The sequence below is a fragment of the Furipterus horrens genome, unplaced genomic scaffold, assembly GCF_987537825.1.
Source record: "Furipterus horrens unplaced genomic scaffold, mFurHor1.1.pri manual_scaffold_11, whole genome shotgun sequence".
NCBI classification, from domain to species: Eukaryota; Metazoa; Chordata; class Mammalia; order Chiroptera; family Furipteridae; genus Furipterus; species Furipterus horrens.
Window position 1 is genome coordinate 69,414,329 of NW_028327181.1, and position 26,576 is coordinate 69,440,904.

Consider the following 26,576-nt stretch of genomic DNA (forward strand, 5'->3'; position numbering starts at 1 on the left):
AGATAAATCCATGTCTATTCTATGTATGCCTACTATACATATGTATGCACATAATGACATGCATTTATACCAACATAAACATCAGTAACACACAGCATGTAGCGGTGTACATATTAATCTACATACTGCATTAAAAAAGCGAGGACGGCACCCTCCTCCCCATGTACCTCACCCACAGTTCCACCAGCTCTGGCCTAGCTGACACCCACAGTTAGAGGCTCTGTGGTTCAGTATGGCTGCTGTTATTCCCCCGGGGTGCCACACGAGGGCCCAGACTTTGGCTGAGGCTGGCTTGTGTGCAGATGAACTGAGTCCAAGGTTCAGAGGGGACAGGGGCAGCCTCCCTGGAGCCCCTCCCTACACCCAAGTCTCTGAGGACTCCATGTAGGCTCCCGTCCCCATGTACTGGCCCACTTGTGGGTCGGGGAGTTCCCATGTCCTTGTCCCAAAACACCATTTTTCTATAGTATAAAGGTCTGTGGTTAGACCGAAGATGAACTTTTGGACAGCGTGGGGCAAAGCCAGCCCAACAGACCCTGTGTCATCCCCTGCCGGCCACAGATAGCCAGGTTGCCCCCAAATGCACTCTGCCAGGAGGAAGCTGAGGGAATTCTCTATCTCAACCTCTCTTTGCTTCTGTCTTCCTGCTTTCATTCTCTTAATTTCAGTTTCTCTTTGTTTCATTTCAAATCCCATTTTTTCTATTCCTGCCCTTCTCCGTGGCTGGCTCTCTGTCTGTCATACAACCTCCTGTCTCTGTCTCCACAGTCTTGGGCTGGGGTCGATGTGGGGAAGGCAGCCTGCAGTCCCATTGCCTCTGTACTCCAGAAGGTACAGAGGGGCCTGGGAAGCCACATGTGGGGGGGCATTGGGCCAGGATCCTGTGAGGAACCTGCTCTTCTCTCTGTCCCGACCCTGCCTGCCGGTCCAGCCCACCAGTCCAGCGCCATCACCATGGAAACCAGCAGCTGACTTCCTATTGGTGGGCAAGAGAGAAGGGGGAGGGGAGGGGAGGGCTGGCTCTCCCTTGCTCATCCTCCAGATTCTAAGGCTCAGCCTCCTCTGCACCCACCATCTCGGGGTTCCGCGACTGTAGGAGACCCCTGCAGTCCCCAGAGCTGAGGGCAGCAGAGACAGAGACTATGAGGCAAGCAGCCCACCGACCCAGGCCTCCTTAGGACCAGCCCGGCCGCCCAGCAAGCTATCCAGCTAGCGAGCAGCAGCAGAGAGAGGAGCAGAAGATAAAGGACCACATCGGATCATTGGGGATCACCCCCAGCAGCCTGCAGACCCTAGCCGGGCTGAGGGGTTGTGATGGATGGCCAGACTCACAGATGCTGACGGACACACAATGACTCCGACGCACACAGCTGCACAACACTGAGATGCTCAGATACAACCAGTGACAGCATCACATGCTGCCACAGCCCTGCAATACAGACACCCACACCCACACCCACACACACACAGAAACAACTGGTAACTCTGAAACAGGCACAGACAGTGACACACAGAACCACTACCCTTCAACACACACAAGCAGGGGCACCATCCTCCAAACACACACATATGACAGTGCTGACCTGAACAGACAGACCTGGAGACACACACACACCCTCACCCAGGCTCTGCTGTCGGTGGCCTCTGCACATCCTCCCAGCCCCCACAGGGACATCCTTGCATACTCACAGCCACGAACAGACATAGCTCACATAGCCCCAGTTCTAGCTGTGGCAGCTCCGACTCCCACAGCCTCCTTTGTGGGTGAGGAAGAACTCAGCCAATCTTGGATGGAGCCCCGGTGAAGCCAAGAGCTCAGAGGGGAAAGCATCTGGTCTGGCATGACCCTCGCCAACCCCTCCACTTGGCTGGGTGATGTCCCCTGGTCCGGGTCCTGGGGCCCGTTGGCAGTACCATGGAGCAACTGACATCCCTCCCACGGCTGGGGGACGTGGGAGCCATGGAGCCATGGGCGCTCCCCACCTGGCAGAGCTGGACTCCAGACCAGAGGAGCGAGCCTGGAGGTGCAGCCCCAAGCATTGCCGTTACCCCGGCAGCTCTGCAGGTCAGAGAACGGAGGCCTTTGGAGAGCTTAGAGCCCAGGGGAGCCCAGAGCTCTGGGGCTGCTGGGGACATTCACCCTAAAGGAACAGAGACTGGGCTGCCCAGCCTGGGACAGCAAGCAGCGAGCTCGAGCTCAGGACCCAGCTGCCCAAGGCTGGAGGACGAGGCAGTGGAGACTTTCCCTAAGGTAAGGCAGCTGCGGAGGGCTTGGTCTGAGAGGTGGGGGGCCTCTCATCATGCCCTCTAGCCGGGGCATGATATGCAACCCTGCTGCCATCTCTCCTCTCTTGGCCTGCCTGTCTGTGGGTCCAGTTCTATGACTACCTGTCCTCCCTTCTTTGGGCAGGAATCTCAGTGGCTCCATTTTTTGTCATCTGTCTGTCTGCCTGATTCTCTGCCTGTCTGTCTACATCTGGTCCTGCCCCTACCCCTTCCCTCTGTTAGTCTCTCTCTGACAGTCTGTCTATCTGTGTCTCCTCCTCCATGAGACTCTGTCCTTGGGGGCTGGAGGTTAGATACTGGGGTATGTGGAGGAATACGGTGGAATCAGAGGGCAGAGGAAGCAGGTTCAGGGGAGGGGGCTCAGTGTTGGGCTGAGCCAGGAGGACAAGGGTTGGGATGGGTGTGAGCAGTCTCCTGTGGAATATGGAGGGAGCGGGACTTCAGGGGAGGGGACTCAGGGGCCATGGAGCCTGGAGGGGTGGGGGTGGGAGCTCGAGCTGGCATTTTCCAGGAGGAGATGAGCAGGGATGGGAAGAATTGGGGACTACCAGAGAGAGTCCCAGGGCTGGGGGTGACAGTGTGAGCAGGGAGGACTAGACAGCTCCCTCTCCTGGACCTCCTGTGTGCACTCAGAAGGCCTGGGATGTGGGGGAGAATCTTGTCATCTCCGTGTCTCCTTGGACTATGGCAGGAGAGCTCTGACTACATAGGGTGGGTTCCTGAGGCCCTGTGCCCTGTCCTTTCCCATACCAGGGCCAGTTGGACATGGGCTTCGGGGACAGGCCCAATCTGGAGCTGCTGAGGGCCCTAGGCGAGCTGCAGCAGCGCTGTGCCATCCTTAAGGAGGAAAACCAGATGCTGGTGAGGCTTGGAAGTCGAGTGCTGGGTCCTGTTCGAAGCTGGGGGAAGGCAGACTCAGACACTCTGTCCCTCTGCTTCAATGTCCTCCTCCTCATCCCATGTATATCTCTCCCGGGGGGGGGGGGGGCACATGGAGGTGACATGACCCCTGACCCAGAGAAGATGAACCCTTATCTAGAGTTGCCAAGGACCCCACTCTGGACCCAGCGCTCTTGCCCAAGGCCTGGGCAGTTAGGATTGGGTCTGCAGGGTGCTTCCCACATGCCCTTATTCTGGCTGACCCCTTGCCAGAGGAAGAGCAGCTTCCCGGAGACAGAGGAGAAAGTTCGGAGGCTGAAGCGAAAGAACGCCGAGCTGGCGGTCATTGCCAAGCGCCTGGAGGAGAGGGCTCGGAAGCTGCAGGAGACTAACCTGAAGGTGGTGAGACTGGAGGCCCCTGGATGAAGGCTGTGTGACCAGGAAAGAGGGAAGCCAGGGCTGGGCCTGATAGGTGGGGTTTGGGAGTCCCCAGGAAAGCAGGAACTCAGGGGCCAAAGAGCAGGAGGGGCAAATGCTGGCTGGCCCAGCAATAGGAGGCTGAGGATTTCTGGAGCTACAGGAGGGAGGGAAGGGCTGGGCGGGCAGTTTCTGAGCGGGCAGAGAGCAGGATTCCGGATTACCACGTGCTGGTGCTGGCTACAGCCTCCAGCTGAGCTCATCTCTGGGTGCAGAGCCTGTGGGGGCAGGGATGGAGACCCATCACAGTGGCAGCCCTAAATTAGCAGCATCCTTGGGGCTTAAATTAGGTTGTGGGGTTAACCCTGTCAGTTCTGCTTGAGGATTGCTGGATGGGGTCAGGTGAGGCTATCGGTCCCCAGAGGCCTCAGATACAGGGTAAAAGCAGGAGGCCACACTTCTAGGTTTTCACCCTAACCCCTCCTTTGGGAGGAGCTGGGAGTTGGAGAAGTGCCCCAGCCCTCAGATGACCATTGGCCTTACCCCTCCTCTGGCCAGGTGAGTGCCCCTGTGCCCCATCCAGGGGCCAACCTGGAGTTCTGCCGGAAGGCCCTGGCCCGACAGCGAACCCGGGACCTCAGTGAGACAGCCAGCGCCCTGCTGGCCAAGGACAAGCAGATTGCTGCTTTGCAGCGGGAGTGCAGGGAGCTGCAGGCCAGGCTCACCCTGGCGGGCAAGGTGCGAAGAGGCCCTAGTCACCCATCCAGCTCATCCCTACAGCGGGCCACCTGTCTGGCTTGTGGGACTTGGACTGATATGTTAATGAGATGCAAATGAAGCGGGAAGGTGGAGGCTGCTGGGGAGTAGGTTCCCCTGGCAACCGCCCAGGTGGGAGCGGGGAGAAGCTTGGACTGAAGGGGGCGGAGCCATGAGTCCCAGAGCTGGGAATTTCTGTGCTCCAGGCTTCGGTCTGTATGCCGGTGGGTCTGGTTGTATGAATCCACACATACGTAACACTTGCGTGAAGCATGCTCACAAGGCATTTAGTATAGTGCCGGACACACCGTGGGTACTCAGTAAATGAGTTACTGTGCATGTCTGCACACGGGCTAGAAAAGCATACATGCAAGCACTTATGACCAAGGCATGTACGCCTGGGAGAATGTGCACGTTCCCGCGCATCGGAGTCCCTCCAGCAAGGAGGCGACGTGGGATGGGCAGGGGTTTAGGCCGAACTCCCCTTCCTGTGCCCCAACCCAGGAGGGCCCCCAGTGGCTGCACGTGAGGGACTTCGACCGGCTGCTGCGCGAGTCCCAGCGGGAGGTACTGCGGCTGCAAAGGCAGATCGCCCTGCGCAACCAGCAGGAGTCGTCCCCGCCGCTCCGGCCGCCGGGCCCCACCGTCCGGGCCAGAGCTGGAGCGCGCACCTCCAGGGCCCCGGGAGAGGTGAGCGCCGGCACTAGGGCAGGTGTGAGGGTGTGTGTAGATGAGGGTGGCGGCTCCGGAATCTCCTCCTGAAACGGGTGCTCAGAGCCCCGAGGACCGGTGGTGGGGTGCACATTCCAAGGGCTGGGGAGCTTTCCCGACCCTCGCGGTAGGGTCCCGCCGGGTCCAACCTCCCAGCGCTCTAACCTGCGCCGGGCCCGCCCCACTCAGGCGGGCGCCCGCGGTGCCCTCCCCGTCGCCCCTGCCGCGCCGCCAGTGGTACGGCCCGGCAGCAAATCCCTGGTTGCCCCGGCAGCCGCCCGGGGCCCAGCCTGAGCCGCCGCCCCCCGCCGCCGCTGTAGCGCGGGGACGCCCCCTTCAGCGCCTGCCTGGTCGGCCAGGTGCCGCCCCGATTACCAGGGGAGGTGGTGTATCCTCCCTGCTCCAGGTATGGGCAGCCCTCACTGGGCCTTGGGCTTAGAGAGCCCCTGTCGCGAAGGCTAAGGACCCCACTCCGGACCTCCAGAACTTAGAGCTCTGGCTGCTCTCCATCCTCTCTCCTCGGGCAGCACCTAGGTTCACCTCCTTCTGGGAAGAGGGGTGGGAAAAGGGACTCCATAGCGACCAAGGCTGCCGGGTGTGGGGTGCCTCTTGCTCAGATTTTGTCCCTCTGCCTGGCCCAGGGAGGGAGATGCACCTTCCTCCCCCAAAACCCGTCCTCCCCCAGAGTTTGCACAGATAAATGAGAGGTGCCACAGAGTGGGCTTGGGGGAGGCTTTGGGAGGGTCTGGCCAGGTGTGCATTGCTCTAGGCTAAGTCCAGATTTGGATGGTCCAGAACCCCTAGCTCTGGGAGCTGCACATCCCTGGGGACCCAGGTGGCTGCCTAGTTCTCTGCCAGTCCCTGAAGGACACCAGGACAGTTATTGAGTGCAGAGCAGGGCTGCTTCTGGAAGAAGCTAAAAAGGGAAAGCTTTGGCCTGGATAAGAGACCCATCTCCCAGGGCACACATGGATCGCAAGATCTCAGAGCACTATGGGGGACACAGGGGTGCAGCCTCTGCACTTCCACATCAGTTGGAGGTGATGGGAGGGGGTGGGGAGATGGGCTCCCCCCTTCCTGGGCAGGGATCCCTTTGCTGACTGTAAGATGGGGTGGGAACCTGCCCCGGAGAGGCTGGGCGGGGAGCAGGCTGCCTTGGGGCCCTGTTCTCGGGTGCCAGGTCCCTGCCCTGGGCATTTCCAGGCTGCTCCCCAGGAGGATGCGGAACACCCACCCGTGGTCCTAGGGGAGCCAGAGAAACAGCAGAGGGTGCAGCAGCTGGTAAGTTCCAGGTCAAGGGCTGGAGGACACCTGTTGTGGGCCGCTCGGCCTTCCCACATAAGGAGCCCTCGGTTCTGACCCCACAGGAGTCAGAGCTCAGCAAGAAGCGGAAGAAATGCGAGAGCCTGGAGCAGGAAGCCCGAAAAAAGCAGAGGCGATGCGAGGAGCTGGTGAGCTCCGGAGGGTCTCCCAGGGGCCAGCTCCCCTTCCCCCAGGCCAGCCAAGGTGGTGGGCTCCCTCTCAGCTCCTCTTTCATCCCTCTTGCCCTCAAGAACACACTGTTCCTCCTCTGCTGTGGGACTCTCCTGGCAGATGCAGACTCCAGGTTGGGGAGGAAGGTCTCGTCTGGGAGGGCAGGGTCCTCTGTGTGCAGAGAGGAGGAGTGTGGGTGCTGGACCCCCTCCCCAGAGCTCCTCTGGTCTCTCAGGAACTGCAGCTGAGAGAGGCTCAGAATGAGAATGCTCGCCTCGTGGATGAGAACTCTCGGCTCAGTGGGAGAGCCACGCAGAAGGAGCAGGTAGCCACTCTGCCAGGTGCTGTGCCACTGGGGATCCCGCTCCAGCCCTGGTCCCCAGCGAGGGGCTGTCTCCTCCACACACCCTGAACTGGGCTGGAGTATGAAGGGTATTGTCCCCCCTGGTGAAGGAGCACGTTTGACAAAGCTCACCCTGCTCCCTGCCACTCCCCCCTCTCCAGGTGGAGTGGGAAAATGCAGAGTTGAGGGACCAACTCCTGGGGGTGACGCAGGAGAGAGACTCAGCCCTTCGCAAGAGCCAGGGCCTGCAGAGCAAGCTGGAGAGCCTGGAGCAGGTGCTGAAGGTGAGTGGACTATATTGGTGGGGGCAGGAGAGGGTACTGGTTCCTGGCACAGGGAGAAAGTGGGACAGCAGACTGTGCCCTTTGTGGAACACTGGGGTTAGAGACCCAGTCCTGGAGCTGCCAGCCCTTTCCTTCTCCAGCCTTAGATTCTTTTTAACAGAGGGTACCTGGAACACATGGTATCTGAGGCTCCCTCATCTCAGGTCTTCTACAGAAATGGTGGAGCGCAGCTCTGGATTTGACCCAGGCTCTTGTATTTCAGCACATGCGGGAGGTGGCCCAGAGGCGGCAGCAGCTGGAGGTGGAGCATGAGCAGGCTCGGCTCAGCCTTCAGGAGAAGCAGGAGGAGGTCCGGAGGCTGCAGCAGGTGGGATGGGGTGTCCAGGGCGCAGGAGTGATGGAAGGGTGGTAGGCTGCTGGACCCCAGCTGTCATCCACTCATCCAGTGAGCCTCACTGTGTGCTAGGCACTGGGGGAGAGGGGCAGGCAAAGATCAGGTCCCTGACCAATCAGCAAATAAGATCTGTGATTGAGATGATTCCAACCGCTGACGAGTGCAATGCTGATGAGCACAATGGAGAAGTGAACAGGGTGATGGGATGGGGGTGGGGTGATTGGCCAATCTAGAGAGGTCAGCAGGGAAGGTTTTAATACTTCCAGGTCAAGAAGGGGCCAGCTGAAGAGTGCTCCAGGTAGGGCACTAGAAGTGCAAATGCCCTGTGGCAGGAAAGAGCTTGGGATCCAGACCAGAGTGGCTAGAATGTAGTGGGATGCACAGAACAGCAGGAGCAGGCAAGAGCCAGATCACCTTGTGCATTAAAAGTTGTGGAAGAAGTTTGGATATTTTGCTGTCTGAGTGGTTAGAAGCTGTTGAAAGGTCCCAAGGAGGGAGTAGCATGATCTGATTTCATATTTTAGAAGGTGACATTGGCTGTGAAAGATGGACTGCGGGAGTGGGCATGGGAGCAGGGCCATCCAGTGTTGGGGCTGATGATGGCCGTCTGCACTAGGGAGCAGGCAGCTGAAGGTGGGAACAGTAGAAGGATTTGAAGTATATTTTGGAGCTAGAATCGGCAAGACTCCATGGATTCCAGTCATGGAATGGCAGTCCCCACTCTGTTCCCAGTTTGCTGAGTAAACCCTGGTAAAGGGTAGGTCTTTGCACTCCCCAGAAGGTGAGGGATGAAGGGCCAACAGACCTGAGAAGTAGGGAATCCCAGGTTCTGAGTTCTGTTTCGGCCAAGTTTGGGTTGTGCATTTGTTAAACATTCAAGCGGAGACATCCACAGAGTTGGATCTGTGAGTCTGGAGTCATGGAGAATTTGGTTTTGAAGACAGGTTTTGGAATCACCCACGTGTCTAGTCTTGTGACTAGAGGGGCCTCTTGGGAGTGAAGAGTACAAAGTGGGCCCAGCAGCACCCCAACATTCAAAGGGGAGCAGGAGAAAGGCTGAGAAGGGGCGCCCAGAGAGATAGGAGAGAAACCAGAGAGTGGAGGTCCCAGAGAGAGAAACAGCCTCAGGCCCACCTCTCCTTGACCCCATTGCCTTCTGGGTATGGCTCAGGGGTGGGAGTTTGGGAGGGTGGAGCCCTCAGCCTCCTCCTTCCTAGTCCCTCTTCCTCCTTCCTCTCCCCCTGCCACCCCCCTCTTTCTGCCCTCCCTTCGACTCTCCTACCCTCCCCACATCTCCCTGCATCCCACCCTCATTCGTCAGCCTTCCCCTCCAGCATTTTGCCTCCTCTCACCTGCAGGCCCAGGCAGAGGCCAAGAGGGAACATGAAGGGGCCGTGCAGCTGCTGGAGGTGGGTTCCTGGAGGTGGCTGCCAGCAACACCAGCTTGAGGGGGTGCGGGGAACATTCAGAGAGAGCTGGAATGGACTGTGTGGGGGGGTGGGGGGTGGCAGGAAGGGCCTAGAGAATCCCTTCCACCATTGGCCTGCTCCTCAGACTAGGGCATGGCAGGCAGCGGCTCCTGGGTCTGGTGGCCGCAGTCCCTAATGACCACCCACCCCCAGAGGCTGCCTTCACCTTGAAATATCCTTCAATTTAGGAACTGCTCAGTCAGTCCAAGGAGTGGATCAGAGGGGTCCACTTGGGCCCCTCTCCCAACCGCCCTCTGGGTAATGATGCCCAGGTCTGTCTCAGTGTCTAATCTCTCCTCTGTGCTTTCCTTTCCTGCCACAGTCTACCCTGGATTCCATGCAGGTACAGTCCCCTGTCCCCCTACCACCCTGGGGTATCCCCTCCCCGCTCCAGGCCCACTGAGCTGCCTCTCCTTCCTCAGGTCCGAGTGGTCCCAGCTCTCATGCCTAGCAGAGGGGAGTGACTGGGAGCAGAACTGAGGGTCCGTAGATGGGCTGGGGTTCCCACAGGACAGGTGGGCCATCTCCTTGTCCCAGATCTGCCACTACGCTTGGCAGACACGGGGCCTTCCCTCCTTTAAAACTTAGCCACTCAGCCTGTGAGCAAGCTCAGCACCAGGCTAACCCAAGAGCCTCTTGATATTGGCCAGAGAGAGACCCTGAAGTTGGGACTCTCAGGAGACCTGACGAAAACATCTTGAGAATTAGCTCATTCTTGTCACAAGATATCCCTCGCTCCCGTGTGTGATCTCTCTGGGGACCTCTCTGAGGGCAGGGATTTGGGTCACTGACTGGGAAGGTGACAAGCCGTGGGGCCGAGAAAACTCCTGAGGTGATATTGGTGGTAGTGATGGGGGTGGGGTGGGAGCCATCCCCTTTGGCCTAGAAAGCAACCAGAAGCAGGAAGGGCCACGGTCTGGGGCGTGAGGGGTGTGCTGAGAGGGAGGCAGGCCCCAGCCCTTCTCTGGGGGAGGGAGGGGGGTGAAGAGGTCCCACAGCTCCAGCACCTGACCCTCGGCTCAGACACTGTTAACGGCAAGGGGGCAGCCAGGCCCGCGGTTGGTGCCGAGGCCCGGAGGCTGGGCTCTGTGGTCTGAAGCCCTGTGTGGGGCTGTGCGGGGCTGTGTGGAGGTGGCACAGGCCGGGACTGGGCAGCTTTGCCGGGCCTGGTGGCTCAGGGTGGGTCTTGGCTCAGGTCCGCATTCGAGAGCTTGAGGAGCAGTGCCGCAGCCAGACAGAGCGCTTCAGCCTCTTGGCACAGGAACTCCAGGCCTTCCGCCTGCACCCTGGCCCCTTGGATCTGCTCACCTCGGCCCTGGGCTGCAGTACCCTCGGGGACCGCCCACCACCTCCCTGCTGCTGCTCTGTCCCCCAGCCCTGCCGGGGGTCTGGCCCCAGAGGTAAGTTGGACCCCCCAGTGACATTAGCCTGGAGTTCCCAGGCTTGGGGATTTTGTATAGATAAGATAATTCAGGGTCAGAGAAGGCTAGCAATGCACCTGCAGTCACACAACACGTTAGAGCCAGGTCTGGAGTGGCTGTCTTGGGGTCCGGCCCACATATCTCAGGCCACTGCTCCTTCCCTCCAATAAGACCTCTGTGGTCATTGTTGGGAGTTGGGCTCTAGGACGCAGTAGCAGGCAGCGTGGGCTTGTGAAGGATTGGGGCTGGGCATCTCTCCGATCTGGTGGTCCCAGCTCAACTCACTAAATAGCCCATGTGATCTTGAACTTGCTGCTAAACCTCTGGGGACTGTGGTTTCCTAAGCTGTAAGAAAGGAATAACTCAGTGCACCTCATCAAGCAGCTCTGAGGCTCATGTGAAATAATATATATAAATTTCCTCTACTTAGTAAATTTTCCCCAAGGATTTCCCTCCTTGTAAAGAAACCCAGCTATGGAGAACCTGACACCCATAATCCAAGCAGCTCGACCCTTGGCCCCCTGATCCTTCCTCAGGGACCCCACACCCATGTGCCATCTTCTCTTTAGACCTTGATCTCCTGCCAGGATCCCCAGGTCGCTGTACCCCAAAGTTTTCTGAGCCTGCCCCTGCCACCCTTGCTGGGGTCCCTCGAAGAACAGCCAAGAAGGCAGAGTCTCTCTCCAACTCCTCTCGCTCTGAGTCCATCCACAACAGCCCCAAGTCATGCCCTACGCCTGAGGTCAGTGCTGGGGAGGGTCCTGGGGTCTGGCTCTGCCTTGGCAAAGTGGCAGGGGAGGTGGCCCTGACCGCTCAGGGGTCCCCAAGAGTTGGAGGGCTGCTGGCCTGTGCAGGTTCCACACTGGCAAGTGGAACCAGGCCCTGGGAGAGAAGCGCCTGTGCGTTCTTCCTGGTGGGCAGGGAGCTCAGGTGGATCCGTCTTGCTCTTTAGGGTCCGCCTGCAGGCCCTGCCTTGGGAGCCCCCAGGCTCACCCTTCTGGGGCTCTGAGAAGCCCTAGAGTCCTGGGCTGGGTGGAGGGAGACACTGTGGCGCCAGGGTCCACATAATGAGACTGTTCGTGAGAGCGGCAGTCGCATAAGTGATGGGTGTGTGAGAAAGAACACGGGTTCTGGGATTCAGATCCCAGCTTTGTCTTGGGCAAGACCCTTTCGGAGATTCGGTTTCCTTGTCTGGATTTTGCGGCTAATAAAACCTGCCTTGTAAGTTTCTTGTGAGGATTACATGAAAAAAATACAAAGAGCCTCCTTTGGTGCAGAGCACGCAGTAAATACTTAAATGTGGCAGCTATTATCATTACCAAGTTCTTGGGCGTCACTCACAACTCTTCCAATCACCTCCTACCTCTGTACCTTCCAAACTCCAGAAAGTGGAGGGGGCAGGACAGGAGCAGCCCTAGCCCTGCTCCCAGATGTGGAAGGCGGTCGAACCCAGCCCCGGGCCTCTACTGCCCCCTCGTGGGACAGGATGGCAGCGCTGGCTTTGGACACCCCTGCTCAGTACACTTCTCACACGGACTTCTTAGTCCTTTTGCCTCCTTGCCTTCGCCTCTTTATAGTGTGAATGCTTTGCTGTGTTTTTTACCGTAAGGAGACAAGCTGTCACGGACCACCCACCCATACCAGTGTGGCTGGCCCCCTCTCTGATGGGGAAAGGGTTTGTTTCCTGGGCTGGTACAGCAGAGGTCAGGGCTTGGGGAGCAACCAGGTGGTCTCCACTCCCTCTATCCAGGGCGACTGGGCTTTGCTAGGACCTGCTGGCTCAGGAGCTGACTTATAAAACAGCGGGGCTCATTGCTGCTTGCCTTGTCCCCCGTGTGCTCGCTTTCCCTTCTCAGAGGGTCCTCCTCTGGCTCAGCCAGGAAACGTGCTTGCTTTGCCATTGGCCCTGGGTCCTGGTGAGGACTGACCTTCCTGTTTTCCCGCAGGTGGACACGGCCAGCGAAGTGGAGGAGCTGGAGGCAGACAGCATCTCCCTGCTCCCAGCAGCGCCTGAGGGCAGCCGGAGTGGAGCCAGGATCCAGGTCTTCCTAGCACGCTATAGGTGGGCCTCTCACTCCCGCCACCCCCATGCCCCTAGCACCTGGGGTGTTCAGGAAGAAGGGGCTGAAGAAGACAGGGGCACCTGGAGATGACGGGCTTGGTAGAAGGATCCCAGCTGGATATGTCCTCTTAACCTAGTTGGGTCGAGGTGGGTGCAGTGAGCATTCCACTTGGCTAAAGGAGGACAACCACGTCTCCATAAGGGCCCAGGGTAGTGGGGTGAGGAGCTGGGACACGGAGGTAAGTGTAAGTCACTGTCCTCCTCTGTGCATCCTCTGACAGCTACAACCCCTTTGAGGGCCCCAACGAGAATCCGGAGGCAGAGCTTCCGCTCACTGCTGGCGAGTACATCTACATCTATGGCAACATGGATGAGGATGGCTTTTTTGAAGGTAGGAAGGTAGCAGGGTCATCCTGTCCATTCCACTGCTTTTAAGTCCCTCTTGCCAAAGACCTCCACCCATCCATTACCTCTCCCTCACATGCTCAGTCCACCCTAACTTTTCAGACTCGCCTAAAAGGCAGCAGAGACCTGGCAGCCTATGTGGAGAGGGAAAGGAAGGGTCTTGGGAAAGGGGGCAGCTGGTCTCTCTGCAGGTCTGCCCCAAGCAGGGCAGGACAGGGCCAACCACAGTCCACAATCATGGACAGTGACCTAGGAAATTTTGGCTGAATTCACTTTTGTGCTGGCAGACAGGGTATGACAGTGTTTAACACTAGTGACATCAAAGTCAGGCATGTAGCATAGATCTGATGCTGGATTCCAGCTGGGTGTAGGAAAGGGTGTTAGCAAGTACAGTACTCCCTCATTTATCATGGGTATTACGTTCTAGACCCCCCCGCGATAGGCGAAAATCCGCGAAGTAGGAACCTTACATTTATTTTAGTATTTATATATATTTTAAGGCTTTATAAACCCTTCCCTCACACTTATAAACCATTCCCAGTCCCTTATTAACCTTTTCCACACTTTTATAAACACTACTTATGTTCTTAAACATATTCTACACTCTTAAACCTACGTAACTTTAACAACATACCTATACAGTACCACAAAATCCTGTGGTATAGCAAAAATTCCGCAATAAATAATTAAATATAATATTTTTAAAAATTCTGCGATACAGTGAGGCCGCGATATAGAGAGGGACTACTGTAGTTAGCAGCTGTCAGGGCCCAGGCAGGGGTGGACTTCAGGACAGTTCTCCAGTACCCATGGGGAGATCAGGCAGCTGAGGCAGACAGCCCATTACTGAGACTGGGTGACAGGGCAGGGCCTGCAGATGAGACTCCCCAGGGTGGCCCTGGCAGGGCACCAGGTTTTTTTGTTATGAAAAAAATAAGAAAAAGCTAACACCGTTTTTTGGAGAGGGTGCAGCAAAAATATAAATATTAGCCAACCACACATTACTAGGATTTGAACTATACAGCCTGGGAAGGAATTAAAGGGATGTAGACAACTGGATGTAGGATACCGTATTCCTCATCAAACCTGAGTGTAAGTGACTGCTTCATCTGCATCAGGTCCCACCTGGACTGCCCTCGGTGGCCAAGCATTGGGGCAAGTGCCTGACTCCGGTGCCAGCCTTTCAGGGCTGTGGGTCTGCTTAGTGTGAAGGCTCCTACCTTTAAAGTCACAGTCCTTCCTACTAGGGCTTATATTAATTACCTGGGGCTGTCATAACAAATTACCACCAACTGGGTGGCCTAAAACAACCGAAATGTATTCTCACATCTCTGGAGGGAAGAAATCTGAACTCAAGCTGTTGGCAGGACCGTACGTCCTCTGGAGACTCTAGGGGAGAATCTGTTCCTTGTTCCTTTCAGCTTCTGGTGGTTCCAGGTGTTCTTTGGCTTGTGGCCCCATCACTCCAATATCTGCTATCTGTCATCACAGGGCTTCCTCCTCTTCTCCTCATCTCTCAGTGTCTCCTTTGTGAGTCTCTTATGAGGGCACTTGTCACTGGATTTAGGACCCACCTAGATAATCTGGGATGATCTCAAATCAAGCTTCTTAACTTAATTCCATCATCAAGGATCGTTCCCAGGATCCAGGGATAAAGACATGGACATATTTTTGGAGGCCACTATTCAACCCACTACAGTGCTTATATTATCTAATTTTTTGAAAGCCCCTGTTGTTTCTACAAGTTTTCTTACCTTTTTTTTTTCTCTCCTAGCCTGAGAGAAAGAGAAGGTGTTGGGGAAACTTGCCCTCCTCCCACTCAGACCTGCCTACCCTCACCCACTGCTTCCCCTGCCTCCCACTAAGGCAGAGCAGTCACTAGCTCGTCTGTCCCCTGGGGATCTTTTTCCTTCTCCCAAATTAGCTTGACATAACATGCTGTGTGCCCAATGTCTTCCTGCCATTACATCCCTTAAACATGTAACAATAGTCTATCATCAAATGTTCAGTGGAACTGACACAAGGTAACAGAACTTACCTTTGGTCGCTGCCTAGACCGACTGCCAACCATGCTCCCAGACCCAGGCCTGCTCCTAATCCCAACCAGAACCCATGGGAGACTCTTCTCTGGCACTTAAGTCTCTTTTCTGTAAATATTTCTTCCCTTACTCTGACCAGTGGTGCTTCCCTCTTCCTTGGAAGCTGTCTGTTTTCCTCAGAGGGAAGTTGAAGGAGGCTTCTGCCCCCTCAGGTCTCTGTAATGTGAAACTTGTCAAACGTAGGGAAGAATGAAAGAATAATAGTACTCATCATCTCGATTCAACAGTTTCACATTTTGTTCATGTAGATGAAAAAAAAACAATTGAAAAGCGAGTTGCAGACGTGACATTTTACCTGGACATAACTCAACATGTACCTCATCAGAGCACAGAAGTTTGCCTACGTCCTTAGAGCATCAGTATCACCTTTGAACTAGTTAGAAATGTGAATCTCAGCTCCACCCAGACCTAACAGAATTAGAATCTGCATTGTAACAGATCTCCAGGTGATTCGCATTTTAACAAATCTCTGGGTGATTCATTTACACGTTGAGAATTAGAAGCACTGTTCTATATAACCACAATTCTCTTATCACACTTACAAAAATGAACAGGAACTCCCTAATCCAGGTCCTGACTGCTCTTGTCTTTTAAAAGTGCTGATAGGTAACCGTTGATTTGAATCAAATGCTTAAGATCACCCACTGACCGTTGCTTAAGTGCATTTATTGGATTGGTTTTTCTCTACCTTCCCTCTGTCTCCCCTTTCCCTGCCCTCTGTCTGCCAGGGGAGCTCATGGATGGCCGAAGGGGCCTGGTCCCTTCCAATTTTGTAGAACGTGTGTCCGACGACGACCTCCTGACCTCCCTTCCTTCGGAGCTGGCCGATTTGTCCCACAGTTCAGGCCCTGAACTCAGTTTCCTGAGCGGAGGTGGGGGTGGCAGCAGTAGTGGGGGCCAGAGCGTCGGGGGACGCAGCCAGCCCAAATCCGAGGAGGAGGAGGCTGCAGGGGACGAGCTCAGTCTGAGCCCCCCACCCGAGGGCCTGGGCGAGCCCCTCGCTGTGCCTTACCCACGTCAGCTGGCCATCCTCAAGCAGCTGGCCCACAGCGCAGTGCTGGCCTGGGAGCCGCCTCCTGAGCAAGTGGAGCTGCATGGCTACCATGTCTGCGTGAATGGGGAGCTGCGTCAGACCCTGGGACCCGGGGCGCCCCCCAAAGCTGTGCTTGAGAACCTGGACCTGCGGGCTGGGTCCCTCCATGTTTCTGTACAGGCCCTGACCAGCCGGGGCAGCTCTGACCCTCTGCGCTGTTGCTTGGCGATGGGTGCCCAGGCTGGCGTGGTACCCAGCCAGCTACGGGTCCATCGACTGACAGCCACCTCTGCTGAGATCACCTGGGTGCCCAGCAATAGCAATTTGGCTCATGCCATCTACCTCAATGGGGAAGAATGCCCCCCTGCCCGCCCCAGCACCTACTGGGCCACCTTCTGCCACCTGCGGCCTGGTACACTCTATCAGGCCCAAGTGGAGGCTCAGCTCCCATCTGGAGGGTCCGGGGAACCAGGCTGGGAGAGGCTGGAGAAGCGGAAGGCCACCCTGCAGTTCACGACACTCCCAGCAGGTATGCAGGCTTGGGCATTGACTGTCTATAATACCCAGGAGGCCAGGCCCTGGGTGATGGTAGAAGGGGAGTCTCTTGCTATTGGCATTTTCAGGGAAGTGGCAAAGTGGGCTGGTATCTCTGGCGGTGAGTGTCCTACACCACTGGGTGTTATGTCCCCTTCTCCCAGGCCCACCTGATGCCCCCCTGGATGTGCAGATTGAGCCAGGGCCCTCCCCTGGAATCTTGATTATCAGCTGGCTCCCAGTAACAATTGATGCTGCTGGCACCTCCAATGGCGTCCGGGTTACAGGCTATGCCATTTATGCGGATGGGCAGAAGGTATGGCCTGGGGACTCTGCCCACTGGTACCCTGGGAACAGGGTGTGGTTCTCCCCTTGCCATGCTCAGAGGCCTAGTCTTCCCAGCCTAGCACAGTGATGCCTGGCCCCTGGCATTTGGGCTCTAGGTAGCAGATTGGTTAAGGCTCTGGTAATTGGGATTTAAAAACCCACTCAATCACTGAAGCCCTGTGGATAGGCAGATGTCATGAGATAAGACATGCCAAGCGCTTAGCACAGTGCCCAGCAAGGGCCAGTCACAGTGGCTGCTGTTGTGTCCTCACACTTGGCCATTTCAGCTTCCCTTTCCCGTCCTGTGCTCCCTGCACCCTGCAGATCATGGAGGTGGCCTCGCCCACAGCAGGCAGCGTGCTGGTGGAGTTGTCCCAGCTGCAGCTGCTGCAGGTGTGCAGCGAGGTGGCCGTGCGCACCATGTCACTCCATGGCGAGTCGGCTGACTCCATTCCCGCTCCTGTTGCCCCAGCCCTGGCTGTGGCCTGCCTGCCAGCCAGGGTCCCCTGCCCCTCACCACGACCAGGCTCGGAGACCAGACCAGCTCTTGCTCCAGCCTCCCCTGGGCCTGGAGACCCCAGCTCTCCCCTCCAGTGTTCCGAGCCCCATGGAACTCGAGAGTCCTCTGGGGGCCCCCCAGCAAGCCTTCCCAGAGAGACACCAAAAGGATCCCAAGAGGAGCCCCCAGCACCTTGCTCCCAGGTACCCCACTGGAGAGGGGGGAGCAGGTGGAGGCTGGGAGAAGGGCCTGCAGCTTGGGACCTTCCTCAGTGCCTCCCATTCCAGGAGGAGGCTGGGGCAGCTGTGCTGGGCACCTCAGAGGACAGGAGGGCCGGCGGGCCAGCCATGGGCGAGAGAGCTCCTGGCCCTGCAGCTTCCTCACTGGCCCAGGAGGAGGCCGAGTGGACCACGGGAGAGGCCTGCCTGGCACCCTGCTTCCCCAAGGGAGCACTGCCCCAGAAGGTCCCCTGTGCTGAGGCCAGCCTTGGAGGAGACATGGGGGCTGGGCCGAGGCCCAGGGCTGAGGTACGGGCTTAGAGACGTACTGCCACCCCAGAGAATCGGGGCCTGCCTCCTTGTCTCCCTCTAACCAAACTCTGGTCGCCCTCTCCCCTGGTTCTCTGGTCTGTGCGGCGCATCTGTCACTCCGCCACTTTACCTTCCCAGATTCCTCTTTACTTTTGGCTCCCATCCGTCTCCTCCCCTCCACCCCTCATTGTGTACACCCCCATTTGGGACATTGCGCTTTCCTTCTGCCAAGGGACCCCTTTCATTCCAGCTGGGACTGACCCACCCAGAATGCTCCCCACCCCGAGTCCCTCACTGCCTTCCCCCACCCCCTCCTTTGTCTCACCTCTTGCAGAAGGAGGACATGGCAGAGCTTGAGGTCTCTCTAGTGAACTCTCTTGGGGACCATGGCCGAAACTCAGATCTATCAGACATCCAAGAGGAGGAGGAAGAGGAGGAAGAGGAGCTGGGTTCCAGGACTTGCTCTTTGCAGAAGCAGGTTGCTGGCAACAGCTTCAGGGAGAAGGGGCCCAAGGTAACGGGACGAGGAAGGGCTGGTGGGCCCTAGACCTCGGGTTCCAGGGGCCTCCACCCTATGTGTCAGCAGCTGCAGCAGCCACCACTGAGTGCCAGCAACGGTCTGGGTGTGTAGCCTGGGCGCTGTCCTAAGCAGCAGATAGGAAGTGGCTCAGGATTGGCCTCCGCCCTCCTGGAGGAAAGGGGAGGATGAGGAGCTCTGTGCTGTACCTTCTCACTCCAGCCCACCAGATGCATTCCCCTAGCCATCAGATGTATTGGAAGCTACAGGGGAAGGGGTGGGGAGGCCTTTTGCTATGACAGGCATGGCCTGCTGCTGTCACTCAGGGGGGGCCTGAGCATCCAGGCAGCCTGTTCCTTGGGTGTGTTCCCTCATTCTTTCTCTGGCTATGTCCTGGACACACCATGTGACTTTGGGCCAGCCTGCTCTCGGGTTCTTCCTCTTGGAGGAAGCTGAGGGAAGGCTATGGGATTGCCTGCACCCCCTACCCTCATTTGAGGGCAAAGGTCACAGCTCTTTCCTTTTCCCATGGACCTCTCTTTCCTGCTGCCCTCCCCCACCCCCAGCCCCAGCCCCAGCCCGAGCCCTTCCCCGAGACTGACAGTGACGAGGAGATCTTGGAGCAGATCCTGGAGTTGCCCCTCCAGCAGTTCTGCAGGAAGAAGCTCTTCAGCATCCCCGAGGAGGAGGAGGAGGAGGAGGAGGAGGAGGAGGAGCAGGAGAAGGAGCAGGAGCAGGAGCAGAAGGAGAAGCCAGGGGCAGGCTCTTCTTCCCAAGTCCACAGCCCACCTGAGCCCCCATTACTGGGGCTGGGCTGTGACAGCAGTCAGCCCCAAGGACCTGGACCACGTCCCTTGTCTCCTGAGCCCTCCAGTGCCAGAGACCACCTGGAGGACATGCCCGGACTAGTTGGTGGAAGCAGCTGGAGGAGAGGAAGTGGCTCCACCGAGAAGCCCCCAAACCGCAAGCGGTCCCCAGATCCCCGTGAACAGTGCAGCCGCCTTCTCGGCAATGGCGGGCCCCAAGCCTCTGGACGACCAGGCCCCGCACGGGAGCGGGGCAGCCCACCTGTGGGCGAGGGCACCAGGGGTAGACCAGAGGCTGGTGGGAGAGTGCGGCCGGCCCCTTCCCAGAGGTGCCCACGTGGCCAGACCCCAGAATCTGGCCTGGTCAGCTGCCTGTCCTCAAAGTGCTTGGAAATCAGCATCGAATATGATTCTGAGGATGAGCAGGAGGCAGGCGGTGGGGGTATCAGCATCACCAGCTCCTGCTACCTTGGAGATGGGGAGGCCTGGGGTACAGCCTCCACAGGAAAGCCCAGGGGGGGCCTGAAGGCCAATTCAGGCCCCAACCCGTACCCACGCCTCCTGGCCTGGGAGAAAGGGGAGTCAGAGCGGAGAGGCTGCAGTGCGACTGGCAAAGCCAAGGAGCCAGCCTCCCGGGTCCGTGCCCACTCCCCGCCCTGGGCAGCCCCCTGCCTGCTGCCGCCCGGCGGCTCTGCTTGCTGCCCACCAGCCGCTCCCATTCCACGCTGCCGCCTTCATCAGCTGAGGTGGGGCCCGGCCTCCGGGCTCCCACACCTGCCTCCTCCCACCCACATTCCACTGCTTTGCTGCTTCTGCTGATCGGAACTGGGATGCACAATATTCTGTTCTAATTAGTCGCCAGTTGCCACCAGCCAGCCCCCTGCCTTTGGGCAGGGTGGTCCTTTGCTCTGCTTAGGACATTGACTGTGATGTCCAGCGTCATCCAACCCTGACGCTGAGAAGAGGGCATCCTCTCACATGCTCCTTGGCCAACTCTAAGCCCTCACCTTGGTCCCCTCTACTGCACACATCTACTAGCGTGGCTGGAGCTGGGGCCTCCCACCTGCCCTCCCTCCCCCCGTGGGGGTGTCTGAAGTCTCCAGTGAGATTGGGCCAAGTCTCCAGGAGAGGAATGTTGTGTCCCTGCTCTGCTGTGCTGCTTCTGCTGACGGGGCAGAGCCGGGGAGCACGCGAGGGGTCTTGCCTTTGCTGAGATGCCCGCCAGCGGGTTGGTGACATTTCTGCCCTCTGTTGCCCCCTTCCTTGCAGGCAACAGAGATTGGGGAGCCCAGAGGGCAGGACAGCTCTGGGCGGAGGGGCCCCCTGCGTAGAAGGGCCTGGGCCCCCAGGCCAGGCACCACTGAGCTGGGTGAGCACCTGACGGGGGCTGGGCTAGGTGGAGGGGCCTTTCCTGACCCCTTAGCCACAGCTCATTATCACTGCTCTCTCTCTCCCCCACTTTCCATAGCCCCTCCAAGGAGCCCTCCAGAAGTGCTGGCTTACCAGGACCTACCTGTCAGGGTCTTTGTGGCTCTGTTTGACTATGACCCTGTGACAATGTCACCCAACCCTGATGCCGGGGAAGAGGAGCTCCCCTTCCGGGAGGGCCAGATCCTGAAGGTGACTCATTCACTGTCTGGGTCCTCCCTCCTCCCTCCTTTCCTGTGTGGAGATATCATAACCATGTCTGGCCTAGAACAGAGCTTTTAGAGCCAGGTAAAGTGGGGTTGCCACTTCTGGCTATGAAACCTTGGGTCGATTAACTCCTCTGGGCCTCAGTTTCCTCATTGGTAAAATGGGGATAATGTTAGTGTCTACCCCACAGGGTTCTTTGAGGTGTAAATGATTCAATTACACATAGGAAACTTAAACTACCTGGGACATAGCCCAGTGTAACTGCTGCTGTTAATATCACTACTTTTATTACACTCCCAAGTATTTATTGAAGGCTTTTGCCATTGCTCTGAGGTTGGGGAGCTGTAGACTGGGGTGGGCCGGGGGAACGGACATGCAGATAGTGGTTGACGATAATACGGAAAGGGCTGTTTTCTCTCATCTCTCCGATCCTTATTCTTGGCCCTTTCCACCTATTTCCTGTCCCACAGCCCACAGAAGGTAGTGTCCTGCAGTTCCCAGTGTGGTGCTGCGGGCCGGGACCTTGGGCAACGGGAGCAAACTGACCCAGCCTCCCGACACAGCTGGTCTTTGCCTCCAGGTGTTTGGGGAAAAGGATGCTGATGGCTTCTACCGCGGTGAAGGCGGGGGCCGGACGGGCTACGTGCCCTGCAACATGGTGGCCGAGGTGGCTGTGGACAGTCCCGCAGGAAGACAGCAGCTGTTTCAGCAGGGTTATTTGTCCCCAGACGTTCTCCTTGAGGGCTCAGGTATGACCTGCTGCTGTCCCTCACCTGAGACCTGCCACCCTGGTTTCAATTCAGCCCCCTCCTGAGCTTCGTTTGTCTGGGGTATGGAGAGTGTGTGTGTCTGGAGTGGCAGGACGCCTCATTTATCAAGAGTCTGGCGAGGTCACTGGGGCCTCAAAGAGACTGAGGCCCCTGCGGCCACTGCAGCAAGCTTGCCACATGGAGTGGGATCTTCCACAGAGGGGATGGGCTTTGTATTTTGGATCTTGGGGGTTGGGGTTGGGAGAGGAATGCCCTTTAGAAACCTTGTGCAGGGACCCTGGAGTGGCCCCAAGAGGAGACCCAGAGCTACTGTCCTATTCCCTGCCTCCGTTCCTCTCTTACATCTACTTGCCTTCCTGGATCAGGGAATGGTCCCTTTCTGTACTCCACAGCCCACACAACTGGGCCTCCCCCCAAGCCCCGCCGCTCCAAGAAAGGTGGGTAAGACCCCCTTCTCCTCTGGGGGCCTGTGAGGATGAGTGGGGATGAGGGGGTCATTTCTTGGCTCTCTGGGGAGACCCATGTGGAGTTTTGAGTAGGTAAAGGGTATCAGGGCAGACCTTCACCACATCCATCCCTCCTCGAGGAGGGTACTTCATTCTAATGGGGACAGGGAGTAGCTTGCCGGGATCTCTGTTCCAAAAAGCACCCGACTAGAAATTCTGTGCAACCTGGAGATCACTCTTTCTGGGCCTTAGTTCAGTACCCAAACCAAAGGGCTGGGCTCATGTACTCTCTGAGCATCCTTCTCCTGCGTCCCTTATGTGAGGCTGAGCATCCTGCCTGCCCTGCACCATCCCTGGCTGGGGACGAGCAGGCATGGGGGGTGGGGGGAGGGGCTCACCTGCACATTCTCTCCACAGCAGAGTCAGAAGGCCCTGCCCAGCACTGTGCAGGTGAGGGGCCACCCCTGTGTGGGGAAAGGGGTGGGGCAGGCAGTCCCCCTGGTCAGGGGCTACAGCTGGTGCAGGAGCGGGAGAATAGGAGGTCAGCAGACCTCCGGTGCAGAGGTGGGGTGGGCGAGTCCAGAGAGAGTTCTGAGTCTTCTCCCCTCCCCCTGCAGGTCCCCCCCAGCTGGTCTCCTCTGCCAGCCCGAGAACCCCGCGCTCCATGGTGGCCGCGTTTGACTACAACCCCCGGGAGAGCTCCCCCAACATGGATGTGGATGTGAGGACCCCCAGAGAGAGCCCAGCCAATGGGGGTGTGGGCAGGGCCTCCCCGGACCTGACCCCGGCCTCTTGGTCCCTCCACAGGCAGAGCTGCCCTTCCGAGCAGGGGACGTCATTACTGTGTTTGGGGGCATGGACGATGATGGCTTCTACTATGTGAGACCACCTCCCAGCCTGCTCCGCAAGGGCTGTCCCAGAGCTGGGAAGGGGCGGAGCAAGGGTTCCTGGGAGGTGCCTGGAGGCGTGGACAGGCCACCTCCCATGGCAGAGATGCTGACCCCAGGCTGTTCCTCCAGGGGCTTCCAGGTCAAGGCGGTGGGGCAGAGGCCTCTTTCCTGGTCTCTGTCTAACCGTTACCTCCTCTCCAGGGGGAACTGAATGGACAGAGGGGCCTGGTTCCATCGAACTTCTTGGAGGGCCCTGGGCCTGAGGCGGGCGGCTTAAACAAGGAACCTGGGACACCCCAGGCCGAGAGTCAGGTCAGTGAGGAGCTGGGTTCCCAGCTCAACGGTTGGGTCTCTGCCCTGCTGGGGTGCTGGCGGGGCCAGGGCCGTGTGGTGGGAGAGGCTCAGGGTGTGATGGTGTAGGTGAGCCCAGCACCCAGTCTGGAGCTGCTGAGTGACTGGCTCCCTCTTAGTAGGTGCCCCTCTCTGCAGGGAGGTGATGGCTGCCCACACCCCAGGGCTGATGCAGGCGAGGGAGCCCTGTGTTAAAGAACTCCCGTGCCCCCCACACCTCTAGCCAGCCATAGCCCTGGTTTCAGGGAATCTCTCACGCTGCTGGGTCTCCCTGTCCCCCAGGAGCCTTTTAGAGCCCACGAGGCCCTGCTTCTGCGTGCTCGTTCTTAGGACTTGCCTCTTGCGGTGGGTGGAGTACAATTAAGCTCCAACCTCACAGGGCAGGAAGAGGGTAAGGAGGCCAGGCCCGAACCAGAAAAGCTTGGGTTTCCATCTGCATTGGCTTCCAAAGGCAAAGGCAATGCAAAGCAGGACCAGCCCCCCGTGATCCAGGGACCGGGTGACTGGGTGGAGAACTCATGGGTTTGTCCATAACCCATATCGTCTCTTTGTTCCCTGTTCTTCAGAGAACGAGGAAGAGAAGAATCCAGTGCTAGATGGAGATAGATGTATGTAGAGAGAGCAACATGTAAGTGGGGTCTGGTCCCTCTGTCCCTGTGACCCCCACTCCTCACGTCACCATGATCAGACCGCACCCTTTGTCTTGCAGCCTGTAGCAGATCTGGCTTTTCCGTGTTCTTCCGGTGCTCTTGCTTTCAGCCGAGTTTGGGTATAGGATCATCCCCTCCCCTTTGGCCAGTGCCAGCTGTCCTAGGAATACATGTCGTCTTAGTATAGAATGTGTCATATTAGCTGACTCCTCAGATTCTTTAACACACACAGCTTATAGAATATTATATGACATCTGTATTATGAATCATCAATATATCATGATATTATAATATTATGATTATTATTGTCACAGAAGGAGGACACTGTAAAGCCACCTTTTCCTCTGCATCATGACCTGTTAGGGGATCAGAGGCAGGATTTTACTTCAAACTCTCAATTTCCTCTGCTGAGGGGAATAAAAAGGGGGGCTTAAACCGTTGGAGTCCATAGATAACTCCACACTGCTTGTCTCAGGGGCTGAGACCCCCTCCATTTGTTTCCCCAGCAATACCCTCTCCCACCCCAGGGTGTTGTAGAAGGAGCCCTGGGGGTGGGTGTGCGGGGAGTGGGAAGGGCCTGGGGCTCCCAGCCAGCCATCAGCCCTGGCTGATTGGCAGCAGATGCTGTAACTTCCGGGTGCTGTCACCATGGCCTTGGGGTTGGCTCCCAGGCTGACCCCCAGCTGCCTGCCTCTAGTTTGGGTTCTATGGCTGGCTCTGGCCAGAAGGCCACCCAGCTCTGGTGGCACGTGGAGGTCTGAGGAAGGGAGTGGGGGTAGGGAACATGCAGGCTGGCAAGATCTGACTTGTGCCAGGAGACCTGCCAGGCACAGGAGGTCATGGTGGGGAATGTGGGGAAATGGAGGGTTGGGGAAGACTTCCTGGTGGCTCTTCTGTTTGCCCAGTCCCTGTCCTTAGGCCAATAACAGCACTGCCTGGGTGGGCCTGTGGCAGGGGGAATGCTCACAGCTGCAGAGGGAGCTGAGTCAGCAAGGGAGAGATGCTAAAGGAGGGGCCAGGGCAGCCTCCATACTTGTGCTGGGGGCTGAGAGACACCTGACTGTCTCCGACCCCAGACTCCCGGCAACCTCCCGGGTCTATTCAGGGAAGAGGCCTGACCTCCTCTCCATGGGGTGGGCACTGGCTCCTCTCCCTGAAGGCCCTGGGGAAGCACGTCTCTGGGCTGGAGGACATGCTCCTTGGTCTAGGAAGTGGTGCAGAACCTCCTTCCCTACCTCTAAATGGTTCTAGTCCTTGCTCTCCCCTCACTGGGAGGGAATGACATGGGGGAAGTCGGGGTACCCCTCCTGAGGGTCAGATCCAGACTCTTAAGGTCTGTCAGCCCAGCACCCCATGGAGAGACCAGAGAAGGGGAGAGGCTTGCCCGGGTCCCAGGAGAACAGAAGCAGAACTGACTGCCTCTGTCCCGCCAGACTCCTAGCTTAGTGCTTCCCCAGTACCACTGTGCCCATTCTCCTCTCTGTGCTTTGGGGCTGGGGGCGGGGGTGCAGTGGTGGGGTGGTGGGGCTCTGGTTCTTGACCACGGCTCTGTGACCTGGGAGGCTATAGGCATGAGGTTATAGGCTAAAGGAGTCAGGTTAGGGCAGGCAGTTGGGCCCTGACTTTGTCCCTTTTCTCTCATATTCCAGGACTAGGCCAGCTCAGCACAAGGGCCCCCAGTGCCTCCAGCCTGGCCCTGTGCCCCTGGATTGAACTGGGAGAGTCACAGGGCACAAGCGAGAAGGTGCGGGGTCTCTTCTCCAAGGGGAAGCAGCTCCTCAGGAGACTGGGCTCTGGGAAGAAGGAGTGACTCTCTGGCTCATTCTGCAGGAAGAAGTGACCCCCTGATCACTGTCCTGGTGGGGACGGGGAGGGGAGGGCCCTGGACTTCCGTTCTTCTGAATTAACACTGTGGCACTTGGAATGGAATCAGAGACTCCATGCAGGTCAGAGCTAGATTAGTCCTTGATAGTGAGTCCTCTGAATGGGCACCTTCTTCTTATAGGAGGGGAAACTGAGGCCCAGAGAGGAAGTAACTCACCAAGGTGGCTGAGCACATCAGTCACAGAGCCAGGACTGGCCCTGGGACTCTTGACTCTGAGTCCATCCACCTGCTCGTAGTTTCTCACCAGGCGATGCTGGTCCTTTCCCTGGCCCTCCCCGCTCCCAGGACAGGGGACCCTGAGGGGAGAAAGGGGCCTGTTCCCTTTAATGACACTGGGTGTCCTGATCATGTCTTCCCTCCCCAGAAAGGCAAGTTTGCACTGGATTGTCCTGAGCCCCCGCCCCACAGGGCAGGCGGCAGAGCCATGTATATATGTACATACTCAGTGCCTCAGTCCAGCTTCCTCCATCTCGCTTCCACTGCACAGGCCCCGGGAAGGAGAAAGGCCATGCCAAAGCGGGCCTAACCCCGCCCCCAGAGTGCTCCACCCCTCCCTGCCAGCCGGCCTCTGGCCCCTGTGTGTCCCCAACCCCAGAGACCAAGGGGCCAGCGGGCAGAAAGCAGGAGTTGGGTTTGCCTTATTTTGCTCATCGGATTCAATTTCTCTTTTGCATCGTTTTCCTCTGGCCCCTGTTGGAGTCCGG

At 57.8% G+C, this 26,576-nt stretch overlaps 1 protein-coding gene across 1 annotated transcript; it reads left to right on the top strand.

Annotated features, from left to right (window-relative positions):
- Positions 1–1,452: 1,452 nt before the first annotated feature.
- On the top strand, positions 1,453–25,773 carry TSPOAP1 (TSPO associated protein 1). Its single transcript, XM_090290623.1, has 32 exons — positions 1,453–2,251; positions 3,040–3,147; positions 3,439–3,564; positions 4,141–4,320; positions 4,843–5,028; positions 6,253–6,330; positions 6,417–6,500; positions 6,758–6,847; positions 7,027–7,149; positions 7,412–7,516; positions 8,902–8,952; positions 9,335–9,355; positions 10,208–10,412; positions 11,003–11,175; positions 12,380–12,495; positions 12,777–12,886; positions 15,728–16,561; positions 16,731–16,882; positions 17,218–17,595; positions 17,680–17,919; positions 18,257–18,436; positions 19,006–19,881; positions 20,515–20,614; positions 20,714–20,865; positions 21,461–21,629; positions 22,043–22,087; positions 22,514–22,546; positions 22,714–22,817; positions 22,904–22,975; positions 23,188–23,298; positions 23,904–23,965; positions 25,637–25,773. Exons 1-31 carry the CDS (start codon positions 1,916–1,918, stop codon positions 23,931–23,933), a joined length of 5,568 nt encoding a protein of 1,855 aa, XP_090146749.1. The 5' UTR covers positions 1,453–1,915; the 3' UTR covers positions 23,934–23,965; positions 25,637–25,773.
- The last annotated feature ends 803 nt before the right edge of the window (positions 25,774–26,576 follow it).